Source organism: Pygoscelis adeliae, unplaced genomic scaffold, assembly GCF_000699105.1.
Source record: "Pygoscelis adeliae isolate BGI_AS28 unplaced genomic scaffold, ASM69910v1 Scaffold21, whole genome shotgun sequence".
In the NCBI taxonomy this organism is placed as follows: domain Eukaryota; kingdom Metazoa; phylum Chordata; class Aves; order Sphenisciformes; family Spheniscidae; genus Pygoscelis; species Pygoscelis adeliae.
This window is the reverse complement of record NW_008824243.1, coordinates 4,671,500-4,693,979: the sequence shown is the minus strand read 5'-3', so window position 1 is coordinate 4,693,979 and position 22,480 is coordinate 4,671,500. Positions and strand designations below refer to the sequence as shown.

Here is a 22,480-nt window from a genome sequence, read left to right as displayed (position 1 = left end):
CGTGAGAAGAAATGCTCACTAGAAAGGGACTTAGATTGTAAATGTTTCCCCTACACTTCCCTCCTTTCCCTGATAGTAGAGTAGAAACTTGAGGGTAAAACAATGTTAAATGATCTATACAGATAGAAATAAGTTAAAGGCATAGGACTTGTGGTTTCAGCATTGTAAGATTTGGAATTTATTTTCTCCCTTCCCCCCACCCCCAACTGCTTTAGTTTACCTGTCTGGGTTTTGGACAGCTCAGTGGAGCAAGTGAATTATTTTCACACCCTGGTCTATAACCTAGGGTGCCTTAAGCTGGCTGTGGCTGTACTGTCTTCATTTTTTTTTACAATGTGTCTCTGTTGTAGGTTTTTCTTGTGGGAGACACATCTTAGATTTAACATAGTCTTTAAAAAAGTGTTTAATGCGGTTGAATTTTGTTTTTGTCTTAAGAGGGGGACAATAGTTAAGAGAAGTGATAGTGGCATGATGCCTGTGGGGGTGACTGAGCACTGGCACGGGTTGGCCAGAGAGGTTGTGGAGTCTCCATCCTTGGAGATATCCAGAAGCCATCTGGATGTGGTCCTGGGCAACTGGTGATCCTGATGGCCCTGCTTGAGCAGGGGTTTGGACCAGATGACCTCCAGTCATGCCTTCCAACCTCAACCATTCTGTGATTCTGCGATCTGTCACAAATGTACTTTGCAGGATTTGATCAGCTTACTCTCAGATCTGTAGTTATAAATGCAGTATAAAATCTGGTAAATGTTGTACGATTTTGTAACAATATAGGCACTAATCAATGTCATATTACTCAGTGACAAATCATAACTTTGAATTCTTTAGTAATAGCTGTAGTTTTCCTGATTTTGATGTGTGAATATTTTTAACATCCCTTAGAAAAACAGGATTTTGTGCAGTGTGTTTGATGCTTCTCTACAGCATCTTAAATTGCTAATTTTTGAAATTTGCTTTGTGATATAATCATACAGAGTTTCTTAGAAAGACTAGTGCTGTTGCTTCAGGCATTCCCCCTTCTTGCTCTGAGTTTTCATGCATAGCTGTAATAATCACTGATGTAGTGTCTTCACTTGGGAAATGGCCACAGGATCCAAGTTATGGCAGATAAAATTGTTTTGATCTAAGTTCTCACTGCCCCAGGACATGAGAAATCTCTTTAGGCTTCAGCTGTTCTCCTTGCATGATCCGTCTGATCTCTTCTGCTGCTGTCAGGGACGACCTCAGGAAGAGACTTTCTTTTATGGTAAATGTTGGTAAAGACAGAAAGCATGAAACACTTGGCTTTTGTCAGCTTAATAGTATCTAAATTGTTACCTGTTTTAATTACTGCCTCAGAAAGCCTGGTCACATTGTGCCTTTCCTGAGGACTTGGTAGGGATCTTCCAAACTATGGTTATGAAGACTTCATGTGATTATATAAATAGTTACAGTAAGTTCACTTGTATTGAAGTCTTGGTGTTAAATGATACTGGACAGTATATCTGGGTAGGATTTTCTTGGTAGAGAGATGATAAAATGAGCATGCCTTTTTATGCTATGCTAATGTAACATTTGGGTGGTGTTGGCTAACTATAGATACTGCTCTTTTTTTTTTTTATTTCACTAAACTCTTAGAATTGCCCTTTTCATCAAATCAAAATTTGAAAATACGTTCCTCAGCCTTTAAATTCTTGTATAGCCTGTAATATTTAGGGGTTTTTACCAGCATTGTGGCAGGGCAGCACTCGTGGTAATCCAAGAGAGGAGTGGAAGTAGAGACAGCATTGGCACTGGAGAGAAATTAATTTTAAAAGCAACCCAAAACATTGAGTATATTTTACTGTCATTCTCTTTGCACCTAGGTTTTCCTTTCTTGAAGCTGACGTAAGGAAATAGATCAACTACCAAAATTTAATTTAATTTACCCAAATGGTGTAATAGTTAAAGAGTGTGCTGATAAGTGTTGAGAGTTACACACACTGATCTGAAAACATTACTAAAGTTTGTGTAGGATTGTACTTCATTCGGAGCTAGCTACAGGTTTAAGCTAACTGCTTGATAACTCCTGTATAAACTTAATGTGACACTGTTGTATTCTTTTTTCCTCCCATGTCGTCTTTTTATTGAACAATCCCCTTTCAAAATTGCATTAACCACAGAAGTCTAGTGTGTAAGGTGAAGAGCTTTAATGTCCTTTTAGCATACATTGTGGATCTCATTTAGAAACCCAGACGCAACATCAAGATTTTTCTGTCATTTATCTTGAGAGTGTGTAAGAATTTCTTTTTCTAATATATATACTGCTTGGTGTTACTGTCCTGAAAATATCTTCTTTTTTAATCAGTGATGAAGAACGGTACAGATACAGAGACTATGCAGAAAGAGGCTATGACCGCCATAGAACAAGTAGAGAGAAAGAAGACCGACACAGAGACAGGAGACACAGAGAGAAAGAAGAGACTAGACACAAGTCATCTCGAAGGTTTGATTTTTTTAATAGGATACGAAAGATTTGACCAGTTTAAAAAAATAAAACTTTTAAAAGAACCCCAAACAAACTGGAGTTTTGTGGAAAGACTGTAAACACTTAGATGTACTACTTGGAACGAGTCTGCCATATAAAATATGGACAGACAAAAAGCAATGTTGGCCCCAGGTAACTTCATATTGAATGATGTATGTGACAGTCTCAGCTAGTTAACAGAAATTATGAATTTGGGGAAACAAGCCTAAAAATGGTGGGTCAGAAAGAGGTGGAGTGAAGCTGACATCCAGCAGCATTAATGTAAGAACTCAACAGTGATTCTTAGTAAGTAAAATAACCCTCATGGTCACTTGATAGAAATTGTTCAACTTGATCCTTTTTAAGTTAGAAGTAAAGGTTAAGTCCAGGGAAGGGGATCAATTAACCAAACCCTTAAGGGATGCCAATAGGGACATGATGTTATTAAAAGTATTGCTATTAGAATATGGGTTACAAATGTGAAAAATCATTCCAATTTCCCAACAAAAAGTACAGGTTGGGTGGATGTGTGTACCATTCCATGAAAAATTCGGTTTGGCCCTGACATCCAAATACTATGTGGGTTGGAACAGGAGCAGGTGCCAGTTTTCAAACATGAATGCAAAGGCTGTTTTTTTTACTCCGTAATTAAATGGGGCTTGAAGTGTCATGCAATTGTTCGAGGTATTTTTTTCTCTCTCTCTATTTAGTAACAGCAGACGCCGTCATGACAGTGAAGAAGGGGACAGCCACAGAAGGCACAAACACAAAAAATCCAAAAGAAGCAAAGAAGGAAAAGAAGCCAGCGGTGAACCTGCTCCTGAACAGGAAAACACTGAAGCTGCCCCTGTGGAATAGGCTTGTGTGATTTTTGCCTACGTGCATATATATTAGTGCCAGAAATAGATTACTATAAATCTTGTTATTTTTCTGGGTATTAAAATAATTTGCTCTTAATCTTGTTCTGTTAGTTTGAAATCAAAGATTACTTTGGTTTTTTTGAAAATAAAAGAATGAATTTTTCATGTTAAGATTCCTGGACTGACTTTGTCTTTCAAGAAACAGTGAGAAAACATCCTACAGCTAGAGGCTTATGCTCTTACAATATACGCAGGGCTTAAATTCTTCGTATTAAATTGTCTCCTTTTCTCATAAGCCAGTGGAAAGGTCATTCTTCTACTGACTTTAGAAACAGTGTGCATTCACTTTATTATATACCAACATCTGGAACAGTGTGGGTTTAGTATAGCTTTTGGAGTTCATATTTGAAAAGGTCATCCTTTACTACAGGGACAGGCAGGAATTGCAGACTCCTGAAGAACCTTGTACTAAGGTGAAATGAAAAAAATCAGGGAAACTGGGAAAGGTGCTGATTGTTCTTAGTTTGATGGAACACTGAGTGTGGTGATGATACACTTGGTAATTGTGTGGTCTGTGTGGGTGCATAAGGGTGAATTAAGCTGGATAATCATCCCTGCTGCTTTTCAGTAGCTTAAGAGAAAGTTCATTTTAGTCTTTGTTCTAGGGGAACAGCTGTCCTTAACATGGTAAGATTAACAAACATATCCTCTTCCCATTGCTAGCTTGTGAGGGGAAAAAAAGAGACTTTGGAACATGGGTCATTCGCAGAGAAAGGCAAAAAAATATTTTAAGAAACATATAAGACCATCATCACTTTCAGGTTTACTCCGTCCAGAACAGTATCAAGTGCAATGGGCATGGCAGTCATGCAAAAATTGTACTGCCCTGTCAGGGTGCTATTTAGAAGACTTACTTGATGGTGTTAGCAGGGTGCAGTGTACTTCCTTAAAACCAACAATTCTATATAAAAATCCTAGATTTAATATTACTAATCAAAACATACAAGGGAAACCAGGTCGTTTGGTTTTGGAGGAAAATAATGTCTGTACAAGTACACAGTTACAGTTATTTTTAATTATTTTAGAAATTTAATTCACAGTTTTACAGACTTAACAGTACTTGAAAGTCTTGAAAATACCAGCTTCATGCTGACCATGAAAAGGTACACATAATCAAAGTGCTATTAATGTGTTGGATAAAAACCTTCACCTGATTTTTGCAATTGGAAAAATTGCAAGAAATTTTTCCGGAAGTTATTCAAGGATTTCTTTTTGTAAATCAAAATAAAGTGGGTGAGCAGGAGCTGCTGCTCCTTAAATTTCATTATTATTATTATAATGCATTAAATATATATATAAAAAACCAACAAAAAAAATCTTAAGAACATGGGGAAGGAAAGACAAGTCTGTAGCTTACATCACTCTGAAGCGATTTTCTGACAGGTGTCCCTGCTTTGCCTAAACTTGACTTTTCTTGACATGCAGGTTGAAATTTCACAAACCTTTTCTTTATAAACACATACTTGACACCCCTCCCAAAAAAAAGCGAAGTCTGATGTTCCTTTTTTTTTTGTTCCGTGTTAAATTACTTGCCGTACACTCCATGAAGACTTGTTTTATAAAAAAGTGCCAGGCCAGGACACAATTGTGAGAGTAATTTTTCCTTTCAGTTCTTTGAGCATCCTTGCCAAGCAGGCATGCGTCATTCCTGATGTGTTCCTGCCATTGACAGCAAGGAGGATGTCGCCGCATCTGAAAAACCAAAGGCAAATATGAGAGAACAACTAAACAAGGTGACTTCTTATCTTAAACATTTGGACATGCTAAAACATGTCCTTAAGCTGGGAGGAAGGGGTAGAAATGAGTAGTACCATTCCTTCTCTGGCTAACCACTGTTCACGAATAAGGGAATAAAGCTGGTGAAAATACTTCACTTTTTTTTCCCCTTACAACTTTATAATTAATTAGATATATTTGAAAGAAAATAGGGTATAGTTCTTTCAGATGGGAATGATCTGTGTTCTGAACAAACTATGTTTTAAGACTTCTTAATTGATTTAAGTTTGCTCTGTAAGTCTGCATTTACTCTCTTAAATTGTATTGGTGTTTGCAGGGAAGGTTGTTGGTTGGGGGTTTTCTGAGCTGGGGATGTGGGAAAGCTTCCCTGTGCTGGCATGCTTTGTACTACCCCAGAGATCAAACTGACTTATCTTTATACTTATTCATATACTAGTGATTGCTGGACATCTGAAAATACTACGAAGGCAAATCTATTAAAGTGCAGGACACTTATGTCCTATTTCCAGATCTGTCAGAGTTAGTTCTGTGTCAGCGAGTCCTTTTTCCCCCCCTACAATGTCTTCATGAAAACTTGTTTTAAAAAAAAAACCCACAAATTAACTAGATGAAAGACTTACTTAAATGAAAGACTTACTTAAATGCTACTTTTCATTAGATAGTTATCGTTACCTAATTCTGCCATCATTATATGCTGGTGTTCCCCCAACAATGGATTTGATAAAGAATGGTTTGTTCCCAGTATGTTCTTCATAACCTCCTACAATGCTGAAGCCAAGACTTCCAGATGTATTTCTTCGTAATACGATTTCTTTGCAGCTGTACAAATACCTGAAACAAACCAGTCTAATTAAATGTCTTACAGTTAACTTTAGATTCTGATGAATCATTAACGATGAATCTGCCTCTTGATACACCCGTAGAGTGCTTTGAAAATGTAAAACAGCACCAAAGTTCCACTGCAGTAGACACCTACACTTCCCTTCTGTTTTTTATAGTGCTGCTTTCCACAACCGGTTATTCTAAGAGTAAAATTACTAGGTAGTCTTGGAGTTAAAATACTAAATAAGTTATTTCATACAGTAAAAATTAATGCCAGTGATCTAGCTGCAATTGAAAGTGTTGGAGAAAAACACTTAACTGAGACTGGAGTTAATATTTGTAAACCATCATTCAGGAGGCTGTTTCATCTACTTTGTACAGTCCAGGGACTTATGTTATCTTCCGGATAAGAGCCTGTATGTGATTAACTGTGTCAAAAGCAGTCAGGCACTTACTACTGTGGTGCATGTCAAAGCTAAAAAATTTCAAGGCCAATGAGTTGAGCCAGAATTCCAAAAATCATAGAGATGACACAAAGAGTACCAGTGGAAGAAGGGATCCTGAGCTTTTATTGTCAAGTAATGTCATAAGTCACAGTACGGAAGACGAGAGAAGCCTATCCATGTCAGCCAGTGCTTTGGAGTACTGAGGCTGCTGTCAAGAAGATAGCTTGGCCTCATATAACGATTAACAAAGTATTTTATGGTAAGAAAGTTGAAATCTGCCTCTGTCTTTTAAATTTATTTTATGATACTGTAAGTTATGCTAAGCCAAAGCTTAGCTGAAACAAGGAAGAGGGGAAAGCGAGAGTGGTAAGATATTAGACTCTGACATGTTGCCTATTGCTCTGAGCACATCAGTAACCTGAATACCTGCTTTGTTTCTTTTTTTTAAGCAAGCAGGAAGAAACAAGATTAGTTACAGAGCAACCGAAATTTCTGTGCTTAGTACTTAACTCACTTGTCATTATCAGTGTACCCAGGAATGACTGAAGAGCCTGAAAATCCTTTTGCTATTCCAAATCTGAAATGATAGGCTGGTCTACAGCAAGCAACTGCTACACGCTCTATTCAGAGACTCTCTAGGTTTCTGAGAAACAGCTGACACTTCTTCTGTAGAAGGATAAATAACTTTATCTTAAAGACTAATGCATCTAGCTTTTTTTAACTTTTATTTGTCAAATAATGCTTTTGCTGTGTTTCACAGCAGGATTTTATAGTAATCCTAGATTAGTCCCTCAGGACCTACAAATATTCACCTGCTGCCAGGATGGTAGGTATTTAATATTTGTGCAAGAATTCACTGGCTGCTAATGTAAGAAACAGGTAACATTTGGTTCTTTCCTCAGCAGCCAGGCGTTATTACTTTACCATCTGTGGACTTCTTCAATGTGTAAAACCACTTAAACCCTCTATGTTTGATGGTACTTATCAAGGTCATGACCAAGTGATGCCAGGATTCAGCCATTAGTGCTATTACCTAGTGTTGATTTTGGGGGGCAGGGGTGTCTGCTGCCCAGCGCTATGCTCGCTGCCTTAAGGAGGACATTGCTGAAATGAAAAGGTGACCAGCTAAATCCTAATGCCTTAGAAAAGAAACAGCCGAGCAGGTAAAGACATGAGAAGAAAATGCAGTGAAGACAAACAAGGCTTACATGCAGTAAGCCTGTACATGCAGTCTGTAAGGTTATCAGTTACATGGTCTCCATCAGTCGAGAAAGCAGAAATACATATTTAATGTCAAAGTATATGCTAAATTTAAGTAAAATAGACACAGCGTACTAGCGTTAGGATTGTTCTTTCTGCCAGAGCAGAGGAAACACATGGGACGCAAGGAGCAGCAGAGAGAAACTACTCTGTCCTGACTCCCACCCCCTGCGCTGCCTGTCAGCTCACCGAAAGGACGGGGCGTCACCTGCTGTGACAACAAGGCAGTGGAGACCAGGAGGGCGGGAGAAGAGGTGCTGGAGTGAAGCTGAGCATGTGAAAGGGGGAGGAAAGGTGTTTTCCAAAGTGCTTATATGTTTGTCATCTTTGGTTCCCAATACTCAAATTTGTAATTAAATGTTTTAAGTTAAATTCCCCAAGCTGTCTGTTTTGCCCACAAAAGTAATTGGTGAGTGATTTTTCTGTCTTTACTTTGCCCCGTTAGTTTTCTCGCTCTCGTTCTTCCTATTTTCTCTTGTCCGGCTCGGGGTGTTGAGCTGTGCAGGTGCTTGGTGCAAGCCAGGCCCAACCCATCACATTGGCCATAGCTAGAGATTGACTCGACAGAATAGGAATGGCTAGGTGGTGTTTACGCCTTTAAATTGATGTTTCCTTATCTCCATCCTATGGGATGGAGGGTACAAACATGGCAGTGCACCATCCATCAACTGTGCGTTAATGCTGTCGGAAATGGGAAAAGGATGCTGGGAAGCAGGCATGCGCAAATCTGAGCTGTGTATAAAGCTGTTACTGCTCGCTCCAAATAGTTTAGTACCTAAGCAGAGATGCCTGCTCTGCCTGAGCAAAGAGCAGCCCAAAGGAAATTAGCTCATTTGGGTCTGTTTACAGCTGTGTAGCAATAAAGACAAACTAGAAAACACCACAGAGAGAAAACGAAATAAGTACTTGGGTCACCCGGAGATGCTTAGTGTGTTTGAGTAGATTACTTCTCTGCTGGAACGATAAGCCCCACTCTGTGTGTTTTGACCCAGTTAAACTGCCATAACCCACTAAACTGCAACCGGTCCAAGGAGAACCGTCTTCTGCCTTGGAAGAGAGAGGCTCGCAGTCGTCTGCCTCTATCTGTAAATATTCCAAAAGCTGAGGACTAGGAGTAATTTATATGTGAACTTGCCTCCGATTTAAGACTCGAGGATAAACAGTGTCTAGACGCAGGGTCCTATCATGAGAAATACTACAAGTGAGCATCAGTTACTGATGCAAGAGGAATTTAAAAGTGCCTGTTTTCAAGTAGTTAAATGTACAATTCCCTGCTGCTTTTTGTGAAGCGTGAGTAGCCTTATGCTCTAGGAATGAAAACCAGCCTGACTTCAGGAGGACTTCAGCAATAACAGGTATGAAAAGCATGACTCCCTCCCCCTGCCCCGTTACAGTAGATGACTGGCAGTGGAGTACAGTAATATTTGAGAATTACTCCCATCAGAGCCCTACAGCCCAGATGAAGTTAATTTGGGGGAGTTTCTGTTGTAGTTCCATGTTTTACATCCAGTTCTACCCCTGGTTTGCAGAATGACTTTGGCCACCTCCTGTCTTTCTCATCCCACTTTGCAGATAAAGAAAAGCACTCGTGTGAAGTACTAATGTTTGTAAATCTTATGACAGGATGATCTATAAAGTATTTTTAAGTGCTAGCTGGGGGAAGGAAATGTGAGGAGAGCAAAGAAAGGAGAGCAGGAAAACAAGCAAGAGTAGAAGAAACATCACGGGGCTGGGGAAACGCTTTTCACCAGCTGCTCCACATTATTTTCTTTGTGCAGGCTTCACAGCAACATTTCGCTCCAACAATAAAGGAGACCTGTCTTCCTCAACAACAAACAATTAAATTAGCTACCCTGAAATAAGTCCGCAGGAATGCTTAAGGTCTTGCATCACTGCTTCCTCCCCACGCCCTGTCCACAGCCCCTCTGCTTGCATGCGGTCCAAGTTTTGACAGATGTCAGATGCACATGTGCGTCTATTTTATAACTGCCACATATTAGATTGTACTACAGAAAGAACAGAGGAGTTGTTTATGTGCTATCAAGCCATATAAAACGACCGAGGCCAATTTTAAGATCTCACAATAAAAGGGCTGAAATTGTGAGATCCACAAATGTTAAATTACGCAAGACAGCTTTTCCAAGACTGTGAGCTTTGGAGCGAGGAATCAGATAACCTGTCTGATTTCTGCTGCTACTGACTCGATCCAGAAAAATAGTGTAGTTCCCTAAAGCTCAGTATTTGTGCATCTTGTCTGTGCCCATCGCTGTAGTATGTATGCAGTCCTTGGGAAAGGGGCAAGTTCTGTGCTAGACAGAGAATCAAGCACTTAGAGTACACTAGCCTCAAAAGTGAGGAAGGTATACTTAATCATGTAGCTATTATTAACATTTGCCTGTTTTCTACTTCATAAGTCATGGACAGAGGTCTGTAGACATCTTCTAGTGTTTAGCTCAACTCAGCACATTTTATGGAACCATCCTTCACAGGATTTTCATCAAAACTCCATGTTTTTTGAACATGGAAGGAAAGACTCTCCTCTCTTGGTTTCCAAATGTCCTGCTCTAAGCTGCGATGTCAGGCTGCCTCTACACTCCCCGCTTTGCTTGCTGTGAACAGATACTCACACTGCACTGCCATGGCTTGTCTAGAGCCATATCTTTCCCTTCTTGACAGAATTTAAAGAATCCACCATCCAGTCGCCTCTTTTTTTAGCCGTGCCTGTTCTGGCCTATCAGTGTTACCACCTTTTCTATTTGTTCAGTTTTCCTTATGTAGGTGTTTCCCGTCCTGCCCATCTTCCCAAATACTTTGCATGAGCCTGTATAGTCACGATTTTGACATTTCTACTTTTCCATCAGCTGTATCAAATGTTCTTAGACTTACACGCCCTGGAGCAGTCCCTCTGGTAAATGGTATGGCTTTACTAATGTCAACACAGCTTTAATTAAGGCAGGTGAATCTTCACCATCTTGCCCCACTGTTGCACATCAGGCACCTTTACCAAGATGGACCTGTCAGACATGTATTTGGACAGAGAATAATTTTCTGTAACAGCCTAGAAAGCATCATGAGACTGCTGGCAACACTAGATCTAGCTGGGATGTGATCCTTGCCAAAAGCAAACTGAAAGCCAGACAGGGAAAGGTTAAATGCTCAGATTGGAGGGAAATGAGTTAATGTGATACACGACCTGGTGAAAGAACTTGTTGAAGGACTTCCAGATGTCTGGTGTGGGCCCTGGAGAATCAGTACGAGAGTAAGAGGGTAAGCACACTCACGCCGGGGAAGACTGAAGGGTCTGATAATACCTAATGAGCAAATCCAAACCTGATCCGAGCGCCCCTACTCAACCAACCAGCTACTAATAAGGATGCAGTCCACCTTTGTTACTGTCACGTCTAATCAGTGTCGGTCCCTGTCTTAGTCCGATGTTCAGAGCAGCGTACCAGCTCAGCATACCAATCCCCCTACTTTTCTTTGGTAGCAAAGGGCCACGCTGTGCTCTGTGCACAGGGTCGCAGCTGGGAATAGAGTTACAATGAACTCCTGTCTTCAGCCTTGCTGACACTGGGGCTGGTTTTCCTTCGGACCAAAGGGGTGGGAATGGCTTCACACACGCAGCCTTTGAAGTGGGGGGTTAGAGTGAGCTTAGAGACCACTTTTAAAATGGGAAAAAACACCTTTTCTTCCTAAACTTCAAAGCAGAACTGACTGATGTGAACACTGGGTGCAAGTCTGCAGTACTGTGGAGCTCTGGCCTTCATCTCTGTGACCTTGCTGAGGACATGGGGACTTCAGGCAGCTGTGGGTAGAAGATGATGACCAGGCAGCTCAGGTTTTCTATACAGCACAGCGAAGATGGAGTTAGGCCAGGCGTAGGCAGGGTGCAATTGTTCCAGCCCACCTAGCAATGGATGGTGATTGAAGGCAAGACTCAGCATTGCATATTGCAGTGTCTATAAGGCCTCTAGCCTGCTCACTGTCTCTGCTGGGAGCGTTACCTGTGCTCCAGTGCCTTCATGTTGGTGTGTAGCTGGTCAAGCTCAGGGGTGCAGAAGAAGTGAGCAGGAAAGAGGACCTCCCTGGGCCTGCCTGTCTGCAGCGAGACTGGGTGAGAAAAGTTTACCATTGCCTGGGGTAGCAAGTTATGGGCCATCCGTTTACTGCTTTTTCTTTTTGCTGCTCTTTCACAGGAATAAGGATGTAGTCTTCTCCACTGGAGAAGGAACTTTTTATCTGTGGGTGACAGACACACAGCCTGCCTTCCGCTCTTGCAGTACTTCAGCACATGTTACACAGTCATTAGCCTCAGACCAAGCCCCAAAACACATCTGGCCCTCACAGCAGACCTTGCTGCAAGGTGAATGAGCTCAAAACAGCTCAAGCCAGAAGGAGGGCATCTAACCTGCTGCACGAGACTGGGAAATGAAGAGGAGTCCTGAAATTGTGCCTAGAGCAAAAGCCCACCTGTTCTGCAGACCACCTTTTCATGCCCTCCCGTAAAAGAGAAAGAGACACTCTGAACTGCTGCCAGGGTTAGGAGTATGGGCAAAAGCAACTTATAAGCTAAATTCTTAATCCCTTAAAATTGTATACCAATTTCAACTGTGTGATGCTAGCTTCCCATATTCACAAATTCACAACACGTCCTCATTTAATACTTCACAAAATGTCTCTGAAGCTGCAGGTATACACCCTGACACTGAGTGTGTTTGAGAGAACGACATGCGATGTGGCTTTTATTATCCTTACTAAAATGACAACACAGCTGCTTCCTGTATATGACAAATGTACTTCTTTCAGTCGGGGGTGGGGTTAAAAGAGGTGATTCGGAGATACTGGCCAACAGCACGCACTTTGCAACATCTGGGCAAAGTCAAACAATTCAGCTGGATTTGGCTAAGGAGAAGGCTGTGCAGCTTGAGAGCTGCAGGAGGGGTAGCTCTGCCTTCTGCAGGGTAGTCGAGCCTAGACCCCAGTTCAGCAAGGTCCTGTCTCCCTGCAAGCTTTTTCTTTCACTCCCTAAGTGCCAGACATGTTTTCAAGACTGGAACAATTCAGGATCCTTTCCTCCCTTGCAAGGGGATCTGTGTGTCTGTTTTTCCATGTACACATACCCATTTACAAAAGGGAGGTATTTAGAGTCAAGCCTGCGACAGAGCCTGGATTTAATTAAGATGTCAGTGCAATGAATCAAGCCAAAAGAAAGAATTGCCAGAAAATACAAATCTTTCCTCCCACTCCCCTTCAGCAAGAGGATGCAATCTGTGGACTTACCGTGGCAGCCCCAGCCACATAACCCAGGAAGGCGACCATTCGCTGCTCTCAGAGGTTGCCTGTGTGGCCTCGGGAGGTGGCAGGCAGCCCCATTCCTCCTGGGCTTCGCACGCTCTCATCTCCAGGGCTTTGAGCACCACCGACGAGTTGGTGTTTTTCAGCAGGGCGACGGCCTCGCTCCGGCTGACCCCCGTAAGGTCAATCCCGTTCACGTTCAGAAGGATGTCACCTGAGACCAATAGAACGGATGATAAAAAACTCTGCAAGTGTCTCCAGGATCCCAACCCCCCCGAACAAGCGAGTCAAAGCCATGGCCAAGAACTTGCTGCCTGATGAGACTGTTTGTTAATCCTATCGTTTAACGTGGATGTGAAGCATATGCTAGTAAACATGCCACAGGCATGAGGGAAGGGGTTAGATCCCCGTACACAGGAGCATTGCCAGGCTGGATGGAGGCTTTGGTCCTGGTTTCTTGTCACGTCACGTCCTGCATCCACAGCCGAACGGCACAGCTGGGGTCCTGCTGTACCAACAAGCTTTGGTACGGGCACCTGATGCTAGTCCAGGTCTCCGAAGCCAACTTCCAGCTAACAACTTTTGTACTCAGCCTGAGCTTGAAACCTGAAAGCTCGAAGGTGGTTTTCTCCCAGCGCTCCCTAAGCTGAGGACTGCCGCTCCAGCTGGCTCTTCGTAAAGTTTGCTTTGCGGAATAACGTGTTATTATTTTAATGTTAATGCCAGTTTGAATGGCCACAAGCCAAAACATCTTTCTGTATGCCTTATTTATAATGTAGGCAAAGCAGCTTCAGAGAAAAATGCAAAGATGACCTCAATTACTACAGGGAGAACAATAAAGACATCATTAATGTCATGCAAGCGGCCATAGTGCCAAGTGCTCAGCTACCCTCCATGGCATGTTCCAACGCCAGGGCTTCCCTGGGTGCCCTCTGCGCTTCGCCTGCATGCTCCTCCAGGCAGGGGCTGTATTCACTGGCAGTCCAGGCAACGTGACATGAATATTACCCAATGAGACAGACAACAGCCTAAGGGCTGCTCTAAACGGTGGAGGCTTATGGCGCTGTTGTAACATCACGTATTCATTTGTTTCTAATTTTATCAAATTAACTAGGCTGAATTTTCCATGCTGCCTCATGATGAATATTTTTTAGAAAATGTATCCCACTGAGAGGCAATCATTTCCCAGCAGGAGGAAAGGGGAAACCTGCTGGTTTGCTCCTGTTGTCATGTTCTTACACGGGTTTTGATGAGCAGCCACAGCTCCTGCAAAGGGGAGGTTCCCACACGTGCCGGTGCCGGGCACTGCGACCCAGGCTCATGGGGCTCGGCTGGACTTCAGCTATTCTGCCCCACTTTTGGGTGGTTCACTTCCCTCGCACTCAGGATTTCCCTCCAGCTTCTGGGCAGCGACTGGGCTGAAGGGCAAGGGGACGGGGAGCTGTGTGGTTGCTGGATGCAGGGTACTGAGGTACTTGGCTTTTGGAGATGTAACATCCTGAAAACTGAGAGTTTCGCCATTCCTCTACTGCCTACCTATTACTGCAAAACCCACTGATAAAATATGCTCCTCATCTTACTCTAAAGGCTTATTCATGCAGAGGAGGAGAAGCTATTAATTTTATCACTCTGTTACATCAAGAGCCAAATGGAGTTATAAAGCCAATGTTTCCAGACATGATACTGAGCCACAAGGCACTAACGTTGCCTCATATATGAAGGGAATTCTGCTCCTTTCTATTTCTTTCAAAGCCATGAATGATATGACAAACAAGCACAAAAATTTACATTAAAAACCCATGAAGGTTGCACAATGAAGATTTCGGTAGTTAGGAGATGATGGTGCAAGCTCATTTTCCTGCGAAAAACTACTTTTTTTTCTTACCAGAATATGCCTACATCCCAGTTCACAGAGATGGTTACTGCTGCATATTATACCTTTTCTGGTAGCTGACTTGAGACCCTCTAATCTGACACATCCCAAAATCTATGGGATGGCTGAAAATGTCAGGGCGTGATGCTCTTTCACTATCCCTCTGTTTTTCAAAGGAAGCCTTTGAATTAAAGCAGGCTTACAAAATCCCCTCTTTTTACCTGTTTTTATCCTGCTGTCTCTGCTGATAACTCCTCCAGGTTCGACACTTATCACATAGATAGGCAAATCCCATTCCCGGTTAGATGCTCCGCCTGCTACAGTCATTCCCAGCGATTCTGTGTGATCTTTCCGGACAGCCACCACCTTCTCGTGACAGGTGACGGCGTGAAGGGTGCTCTGTGATGGAGAAAACAGCAACAACAAACACAGTGGGCATGGGGACCTCCCTGACAGTTTAGGCATTTTCTACTGAAATGAGTATTTGTCGAGGGAATGCGAAAGCACTTCACAGCTGCCTGCCACGCCTGGCCAGATGGCAGGCATGACTCTCTCCAGGGCTTAGGCATCTGCGAGTCAGAGCTACCGCCAAGATAACTTGTGCTTTAATAGTTAAAGTCAGGCACTGCTCCTACCAAAATCCGAAGTGTTTTAGTGTTGACACTAATAGAAGCAGGTCTTTGAAATGTAAACAAGGACTCTGATTTAAAAAAAAAAAAAGTTCTTGATACTAATATCACTAGTGGTCCTCATATCTTTGACTATCAGGTCACGGTTCTTATCTTGCTGCTTGCAGTCTGAACATCATCTGTATAGTTAATGAGAAACGGTCTACCTGGTTTAAAGGAATAAAACTCTTGGGGACAGATTAGAAGATAGACACTTGATTTGCTCTTCCAGATTTCTGTGTTTCTGTATAAGTTACTGGTGGGAATACACTCAAAGAATACGCATCTCTATTCAGGAAAGAGAAGGACATTTATAGAGTGATGAGCCAGCAGCTTCCAGGGTGCTCTTGCTAGTGCTTGTGCTTAAAAGGTTGCTTTGGGACAGCCACCTCTACTGTCTGAGGACAGTCATCCCCCTATTCCTCCCCCTGAACAGGAAAAGTTACATACACACCGCTGCTCGTGCAATAACTAGTGTATGAGCGAGGGTGAAACAAACTCACAGGCGGCCTCGGGATGGAGGGGCAACACAAGCTCCAACAAAACCTGTGAACCGAATGTCACATTTACAACGCATCCAGCTCTTACAGAAGAGTTCAAAAGACAAGGATACTTCTCCAGAAAACCTGGATTTAAATGTTAATGCTTTGATTTCCTTAAGTATTTCATAAGCTGTGCTCCTGGCATCAACTCCCGAAGATCCCAGCCCCTCTTGCAGGAACAGCACCATCCATTCCAGGCTTATATGTAGATACAATAGCATGCTGCTAAATACATTTCAAATGTATATTAAAAAAAAAAAACCCAACCTTCTCATTCACAAGTGTGACCTCACATTTATAACATGCAAAAATAATCTATAAAATTCATTTAAAGCCACATTAATGTCTTCTTAGAAATCTGAGATTCCCACAAAGACATTCCACCTCCATTCCTGGGCCAGCAGCACAGAAAGTGGAGCAGGCGAGTCCACAGCTGCTCCTGCAGTGATGACGATAGACGAAAGAAGACAGCGGCTAGAAGTTTTTAGGGGAGTAGGGCAGGCTATATCTTTGTTTTGTGTTTTTTTTAAAGGTATGTTTGGTGGAACTAACTCCACATGAGGATTTCTGTGATGCAACTTCGACAACAAAACCCAGAACCTTTCAGCAGCTTAGTAAAGGATCTCTAGATGCTTGAGCAGAACAACAGTGGCTGCCACAGACCTCCAGGAACAAAAAGGCAAACAGCTCAGTGGAAAAGGTCTTCTCTTAGTCACTGGGACAAAAAACAAACTGATATAGTTGTTTGGACATATCACATCTGATCCGTGCAGAACACAGTCACTGTGTCAGAGTAATTGGGCTTATGGCTTGCAAATGAGCCTAAAAATTTCTGAAGGTTTTATAACATTCCCTTTTAAAAAAATATAAATGTTCTAGTCCAGATAATTTTAACCTTTCACCTTTGTCTTTAAGGTGTAAATGTTCTAAACATTACTATGCTCTATCTTTGTGCAAACTAAACAATATTTAATCCATGTTTGTGCAAAAACATTGTCCTTTTTCCCGTGGAAAAGGATGGATTTCCATCAGGAAAAGGCCACTTCCTGAAGCATGTGGGATAGGGGCACTACTAATTTTCACAAAAATGCAGTCTGAGATTTTGTAGCAAAACATGAAATTAGAATTAGACCTGCAGCTCTGAGTGTTCAGAGCAATCCTGCTACTTATGCAGCGTCCATCATGTCTCAGACACCAAAAACATTAGCTGATAAACCAGCTAATGCTCTATTTTTGAGGAATCGGCGCGGAGGGAAGCAGATTTCAAAGCAGTGCTTGGTTACAAATTGTCCTGTTACATTTCAGTGAAGAATCATAGAAGTACTGGTACTTGTATGCTCAACCATGTAGGACCAGTTTTCCTTTGAAGCTACTCTTCCACATGTCATTTTTTACATGGTTGCAGATAGAAAGGAACTGGCGAGGCTCGACTGAGACGAAGGCAGTGATGAAAGGAAAGTAAAGCCTTTCTTAGTAAACACACGTAGAGCTTTCTTGGAGGTACAACTGATAATGAGTAAACCAGTTAAAAGGCAATGTTTATCAGTGACTGCATTTCAATGCATTCTCTTCTAAACAATTGTCCTTCTCTGTCATTCTGAAGTGACCTTGGAGGTCAGGAGAAGAAAAACATAACAGTTCATCTCCTCCTCTTTTTAATTTTTTTCTTTTCTGTATATTTACTGGAAAATAAATATTTACAGCAGATTATCACAACATCAAAGCCATGACACGTGTCTTGCAGGCAGAAGACATAGCTGTGTCTGTTTGGAAAATGTACTTCACCTGAAGGCTAACCTGCTCATATGGTCAGAAAACATTGCCTGCTCAAGCAACAGGGCGACACATTTGTTTTAAGTACTAGACAATTTGTTAGAAAGGAGTAAGAAAACAGTTCCAATTAAACACAAGTGCTATTTAATTGATGGCAAAGCTCCCACTGACTTCAAAGAAATCAAATCTGGCCTGTTTATGTGTTACAGCCCAGCTTAACAACCTCGGCTGCACAAGAAAGTGTTTCTGACATCTTCTCTTTTCTGAATCCAGGCAACAGCCAGAACAGTTTGGGCTGTGCCTCCCCTATCTCTGTACACAGGAAAACAGCTCAGTGAGAGCCTGTACAGGACCAACTCCCGGCACACCATACACCCGGCATCACTGCCACCAGAGAAGGATGTGGTCACTACAGACCATCCTCCACTTTCTCCAGCGCCTTGTTGGCTGCGTGGCTGATTGCCATTGGCAATGGCCTGAAAAAGAGCTGCCTCCTCGCGCTTTCCAGATGGAGGCAGGCTGTCATGAGGGCAACAGCTTGTCCAAAAGCAGTTCCTGAGCTGTCATACAAGCAAGACGGCTGCTGGAAGCTAGAGTTTATTCTTGGTGCTGAATACAGCCAAGGCTTGAGAGCAGATTTCAGCCCGTGTTTACATACATGCTCTACAGTGAGAGCTGCCTCCCTCAAAAAGAGGATTCCTGACCTGCTAATATCACCTCCTACAGTAAGCTCAGGGGACAAAAAACACCTTAAAATTAGTCAGAATTCAAGTCAGTTAGCAGTCTCTCTATCAATCACACTTAATAAAGTAATCCCACTGACGGCAGCAGTTAGCAGACTCATCAAACCATGCACACACAGGAAAATCCCTGGACAGTAAAGTCCAGCCAACAAGCACTGCCTTAGTTTTGAGCAGGAGCGTGCACTGCGTTAGGACACTGTACAGGCCCTAGGCTTGCAAGCATTACTCCTGCACTAATGTCTATTTAAAAACAAATAACATTTTAAGTCTGCCAAAGCCTAGAGTTTAAAGATCTTGAATTGCAAATGATGTTCAGTTAAACCTTCAGCAAAAGATCATGAGAAATTCAAACTGACACACTCATTCCCTATAAAAGGGCAAATAACACTCCAGTAATGATTGTATCAGACCAAAAGCCCACAGTGCCTGAAGCTCATTGTGTCCACCGGCTGTACTGATCTTGTGTCCTATCGCCAGAGCACTTTCTCTGATGTAAGCCCTCCACTGCACACACACAAAACTAAAGGGAGCTTGGAACAGCTAGAATTTTCTTTTTCAGCTGTGATCTTCCCTGGAAAGTGCCCAAATGGTGGCACTGGACAGAAGCCCACAGCAGCACGTCCACTCGTGTGCTTATGTAGCACCCATCTCCTGGGGCAAACTGGAAATCCCCCTAAAAGCCGTGACCTATCCAATAAAAGATGATTTATTAGTCTTTAAAGGACTGTTGCAAGGTCAACATTGGCCCTTCAATCTCACGGCTACCCAAAATAATGTTGGATTTACCAAGAATTCCCATCTAACACCTCTCGGTACAGGAAGAGAAAATGAGGATCTAGGGCAGTTTATGGAAGACAAGTCATGTTCCCAAATAATCCCATGTGGTATCAATTAATCAGATCAACGTCGTAGAGCTAGCAGGTGCTCGGAGCTTCACTAGAAATCGTACAGTAGCAACACAAGCTAATTGATGTCCTACACATATCTCCCTAAGGAAATCATTACTTCATTAGGAAGTAATGCCCTGCAGATGCATGATTAGTTGGGCACTATTTGCTACTGGGTAGTAGCTACCGAGCATTGACTCTGCTCTCTGGTTTAACTCCTGCTGATCCAGTCTCACCTAACAAGGGCTGTGATTGTGACTTCATGGAAAAGGAAAACTAAAATTAGATACTAGGATACTTTTTACACATAAAAACACTGAATAATGTAGTTTTTTTAAAAGAAAGAAAAACTGCAAAAATGGGTATCTTTAGGCATTTGTAAAATGCAGAACTAGGCTTGTCTCCTGGCTGACAGCTGTGCACCCGATCTGACAGCTGGTTCAGCCCAAAGGTCCCTTTAAGGACACAGCTGGCTGCCCATCAGGCAGGATGGATTTAAACTCTGCCTCTCTACCTCCCTGATGCACCCCTGGCACAGGTGGCCAGGGGACCAGCTACCAGCTCACAAGAGTTTGCATAAGTGGTGACACTCAGAGTGATTAATGTAAATTAACCAGGCACGTGACTTTAAATTTAGTGAAATAAACAAATGCAGCTCCTGCAAGGACATACCTTGTTCCGTCTATAGTGCAAAGAATAACATTGAGTAAACTCAGAAAAGGTATTTTCAAAGCTCTTGCTGCATTGGTTTCTGCTCTAAAGCCTCACATATTTGACCATAAGAGTCTCTCTGCCTTATGCAGAGGGCATATTGCAGGTCTAAATGCACTAAACACACGATGTAACCGGGTACAGAGGAGCGGCTGGAGGGACAATTTGGTAACCAGAGCTATATCTGGGCGAGATGGTTGCTCTGTGCCACGTGGCCCTGGGTCGGGTCTGGCCGTGCTGCGCATTGCTGGCCCTCGCAGCCCCCATCCCATGTGAGTGCCACGTCCTGCCAGAGCAGAACCAACATGTTTTCCAAAGCTCCACAGAAAGACAGCATGCTTACAGTGGCCGTGGAGACTGCAGCTGCTGCCTGCCAGCCGGGTCAGAGCACAGGTATCTTAAGAAATGAGCAACAGACTAATAATTACCGTAATTTCCAAGCAGCTTATGGGAATCTCTCAGGCCAGCGTAAGAAAGCTTTTTGCCTGAAGACTTTCCTCCAGATGGAGAAACTTCAGAGAAGCCTCTTATTTTCATTGGAGCGCATTGCCCTGTGCTGGCTCGCACCGCCAGCCAGGTACGTGCCCATGGCCAGGACGCCGTGTGCACGTCAGCCCCCTGCCCCACCACTGCTCTTTGCCTTCTCCTTCTCTCCCCACCCCAGATGGAGTCAGGGCAGAAGCAGTGTATAAATAACAAGGAGCACAGCTTTTCCCTTTCCATTGCAAAATAAGGTGACAGAAACCAGAGATAACACACCGAGACACTGAAACACCAGCTGCCCTCCCAGTTCCCTGTCCCACGGACAGCAGAGGAACCACGTGAGCGCTCGTGCCCTCACCTTGCCGGGGTTGTTTCTCTCAGCAGGACAGGGCTGGGGGCTGCTGCCGCCGTAACTCCAGCCCGTCTCCTGCAAGATGTCGGGGGTCTGCTGCCTGGTCTGCCGCGACACGACGAAGTGAACCTGCTTCTCGCTGGCCTGTGGGAGGAGGTACAGCGTGAATCCCACCGCCCCGGTGCAATAAACCCCTCCACTTCAGCCCCAGAGGATTCATGAAATGTGGGTCCCGTTTAAGCGTTGTTTGGATTTCCCACTGACATGGCTGCAATGACATAAAGCAGTAGCATCAGTTCAGGTCAATAAAGTCCATAAAAATTTACTGCCAGCTACTTAATATTTCTCTTGAAAATTTGGTGTTAATTCTGAAAAACCCTTCCTATCTGCCCCAAACTTGGCTGGAAGCAGTGATCCACCACAGTGAGTGCTGATCAGCTCTCGCACACACCTGTGTACAGCACTGCAGAGCAGCAATGTGCCTGCCACAGGAGAGAGACAGACAACCAGAGCTGCTGCCGCCAGACGGGAACTCTGAAAAAGATGCAATTAACCCTGTAACAAGGGATGTGCTCTACCCTTGGTTGGTGAAAGTGGGGAATAAACAATGTAACTGAGTCCACCTGCATGCAACAAGCATGACAAATGTAAGGCAGCTTAAAGAAAGGGAGGTGCACCCATTTGGAGAAGTAAAATCCTAGTGCACCAGAGCACAGAGAAAGAGAGAGGGCACAAGCAAGCACATAGAGAAATGGAGTTTAGGATGGGAAACTAGCCCAAATTCTCACTCTAGGAATAGGAACTGCAAAAACAATTAACCCAAAATAAGCTCAAAATGCTTCTGGGCCTTTTTGCACAACACAGTCATAATACTTATGTGCCTGAGAGATGCAAAGTTTCTACTGAGTTATGTTTGCTCATTATTTTTAAGGTGTTCTCTGTGTGCCTGATATTAGTGTTATTAATTCTCTGTGCAGGTGAATTTTTTCTGTCTTATTGAATCAGCACTGTTTCCCTAGAAACAAATGGCTTCATTCTTCCCTCAGGGAGGCTCATGTGAATCTATTCAAGACAACAGTGGTGCAAAGACAGAGCTGAGAGTGAGTGGGGTTTAGCTGGGTAAATCATAGCTGTCTGCCATAAGGGCAAGCTAATACATTGAACTGAACTGAAGTGTAGAAATAGCCTCAATGCTATAGAAGCATACTCAAAAGATAAAAAAATTAATCCTCTAATCTCCTTCTCTCCAGGCTAAAGACCCTGGTCTTGTGGTGGGCAGGAGGGGCTCTTAAGGCCCGCCTCCAGAGGGACTCCTGCCTGCTTGCTTGCAGGTTATTACCAAGGAACTGCTCAGTATCTAACATGGAGCCCCCCGCAAGCACATCTGGAGGTCTGATCCCCCTGGGGTTGCAGTAGCGATGCTTGTTGGTACCGCAGCCCCAGGGGCATCAGACCTCCAGACTCGCTTGCTGGCACGCTGACA

At 43.1% G+C, this 22,480-nt stretch overlaps 2 protein-coding genes across 3 annotated transcripts in view; one reads left to right on the top strand and one right to left on the bottom strand.

Moving 5' to 3' along the window:
• The window catches only part of FIP1L1 (factor interacting with PAPOLA and CPSF1), a gene marked incomplete at its 5' end in the record, with an annotated part of 46,280 nt that extends 42,764 nt beyond the window's left edge, over positions 1-3,516 (top strand). The window contains 2 exons of the mRNA XM_009335147.1: positions 2,327-2,464; positions 3,196-3,516. Of these exons, the coding sequence (XP_009333422.1) occupies positions 2,327-2,464; positions 3,196-3,343 (286 nt within the window). The remainder of the gene's footprint in view (positions 1-2,326; positions 2,465-3,195) is intronic.
• An 885-nt stretch (positions 3,517-4,401) lies between these two features.
• Positions 4,402-22,480, bottom strand: part of LNX1 (ligand of numb-protein X 1, E3 ubiquitin protein ligase) — a 69,324-nt gene continuing 51,245 nt past the window's right edge. For both annotated transcript variants that reach the window (XM_009335145.1, XM_009335146.1), the window contains exons 6-10: positions 21,004-21,141; positions 15,060-15,237; positions 12,951-13,179; positions 5,815-5,973; positions 4,402-5,097 (exon numbers count right to left, since the gene is read on the bottom strand). In XM_009335145.1, coding sequence (XP_009333420.1) covers positions 4,962-5,097; positions 5,815-5,973; positions 12,951-13,179; positions 15,060-15,237; positions 21,004-21,141 — 840 coding nt within the window. In that variant the 3' untranslated portion in view covers positions 4,402-4,961. The remainder of the gene's footprint in view (positions 5,098-5,814; positions 5,974-12,950; positions 13,180-15,059; positions 15,238-21,003; positions 21,142-22,480) is intronic.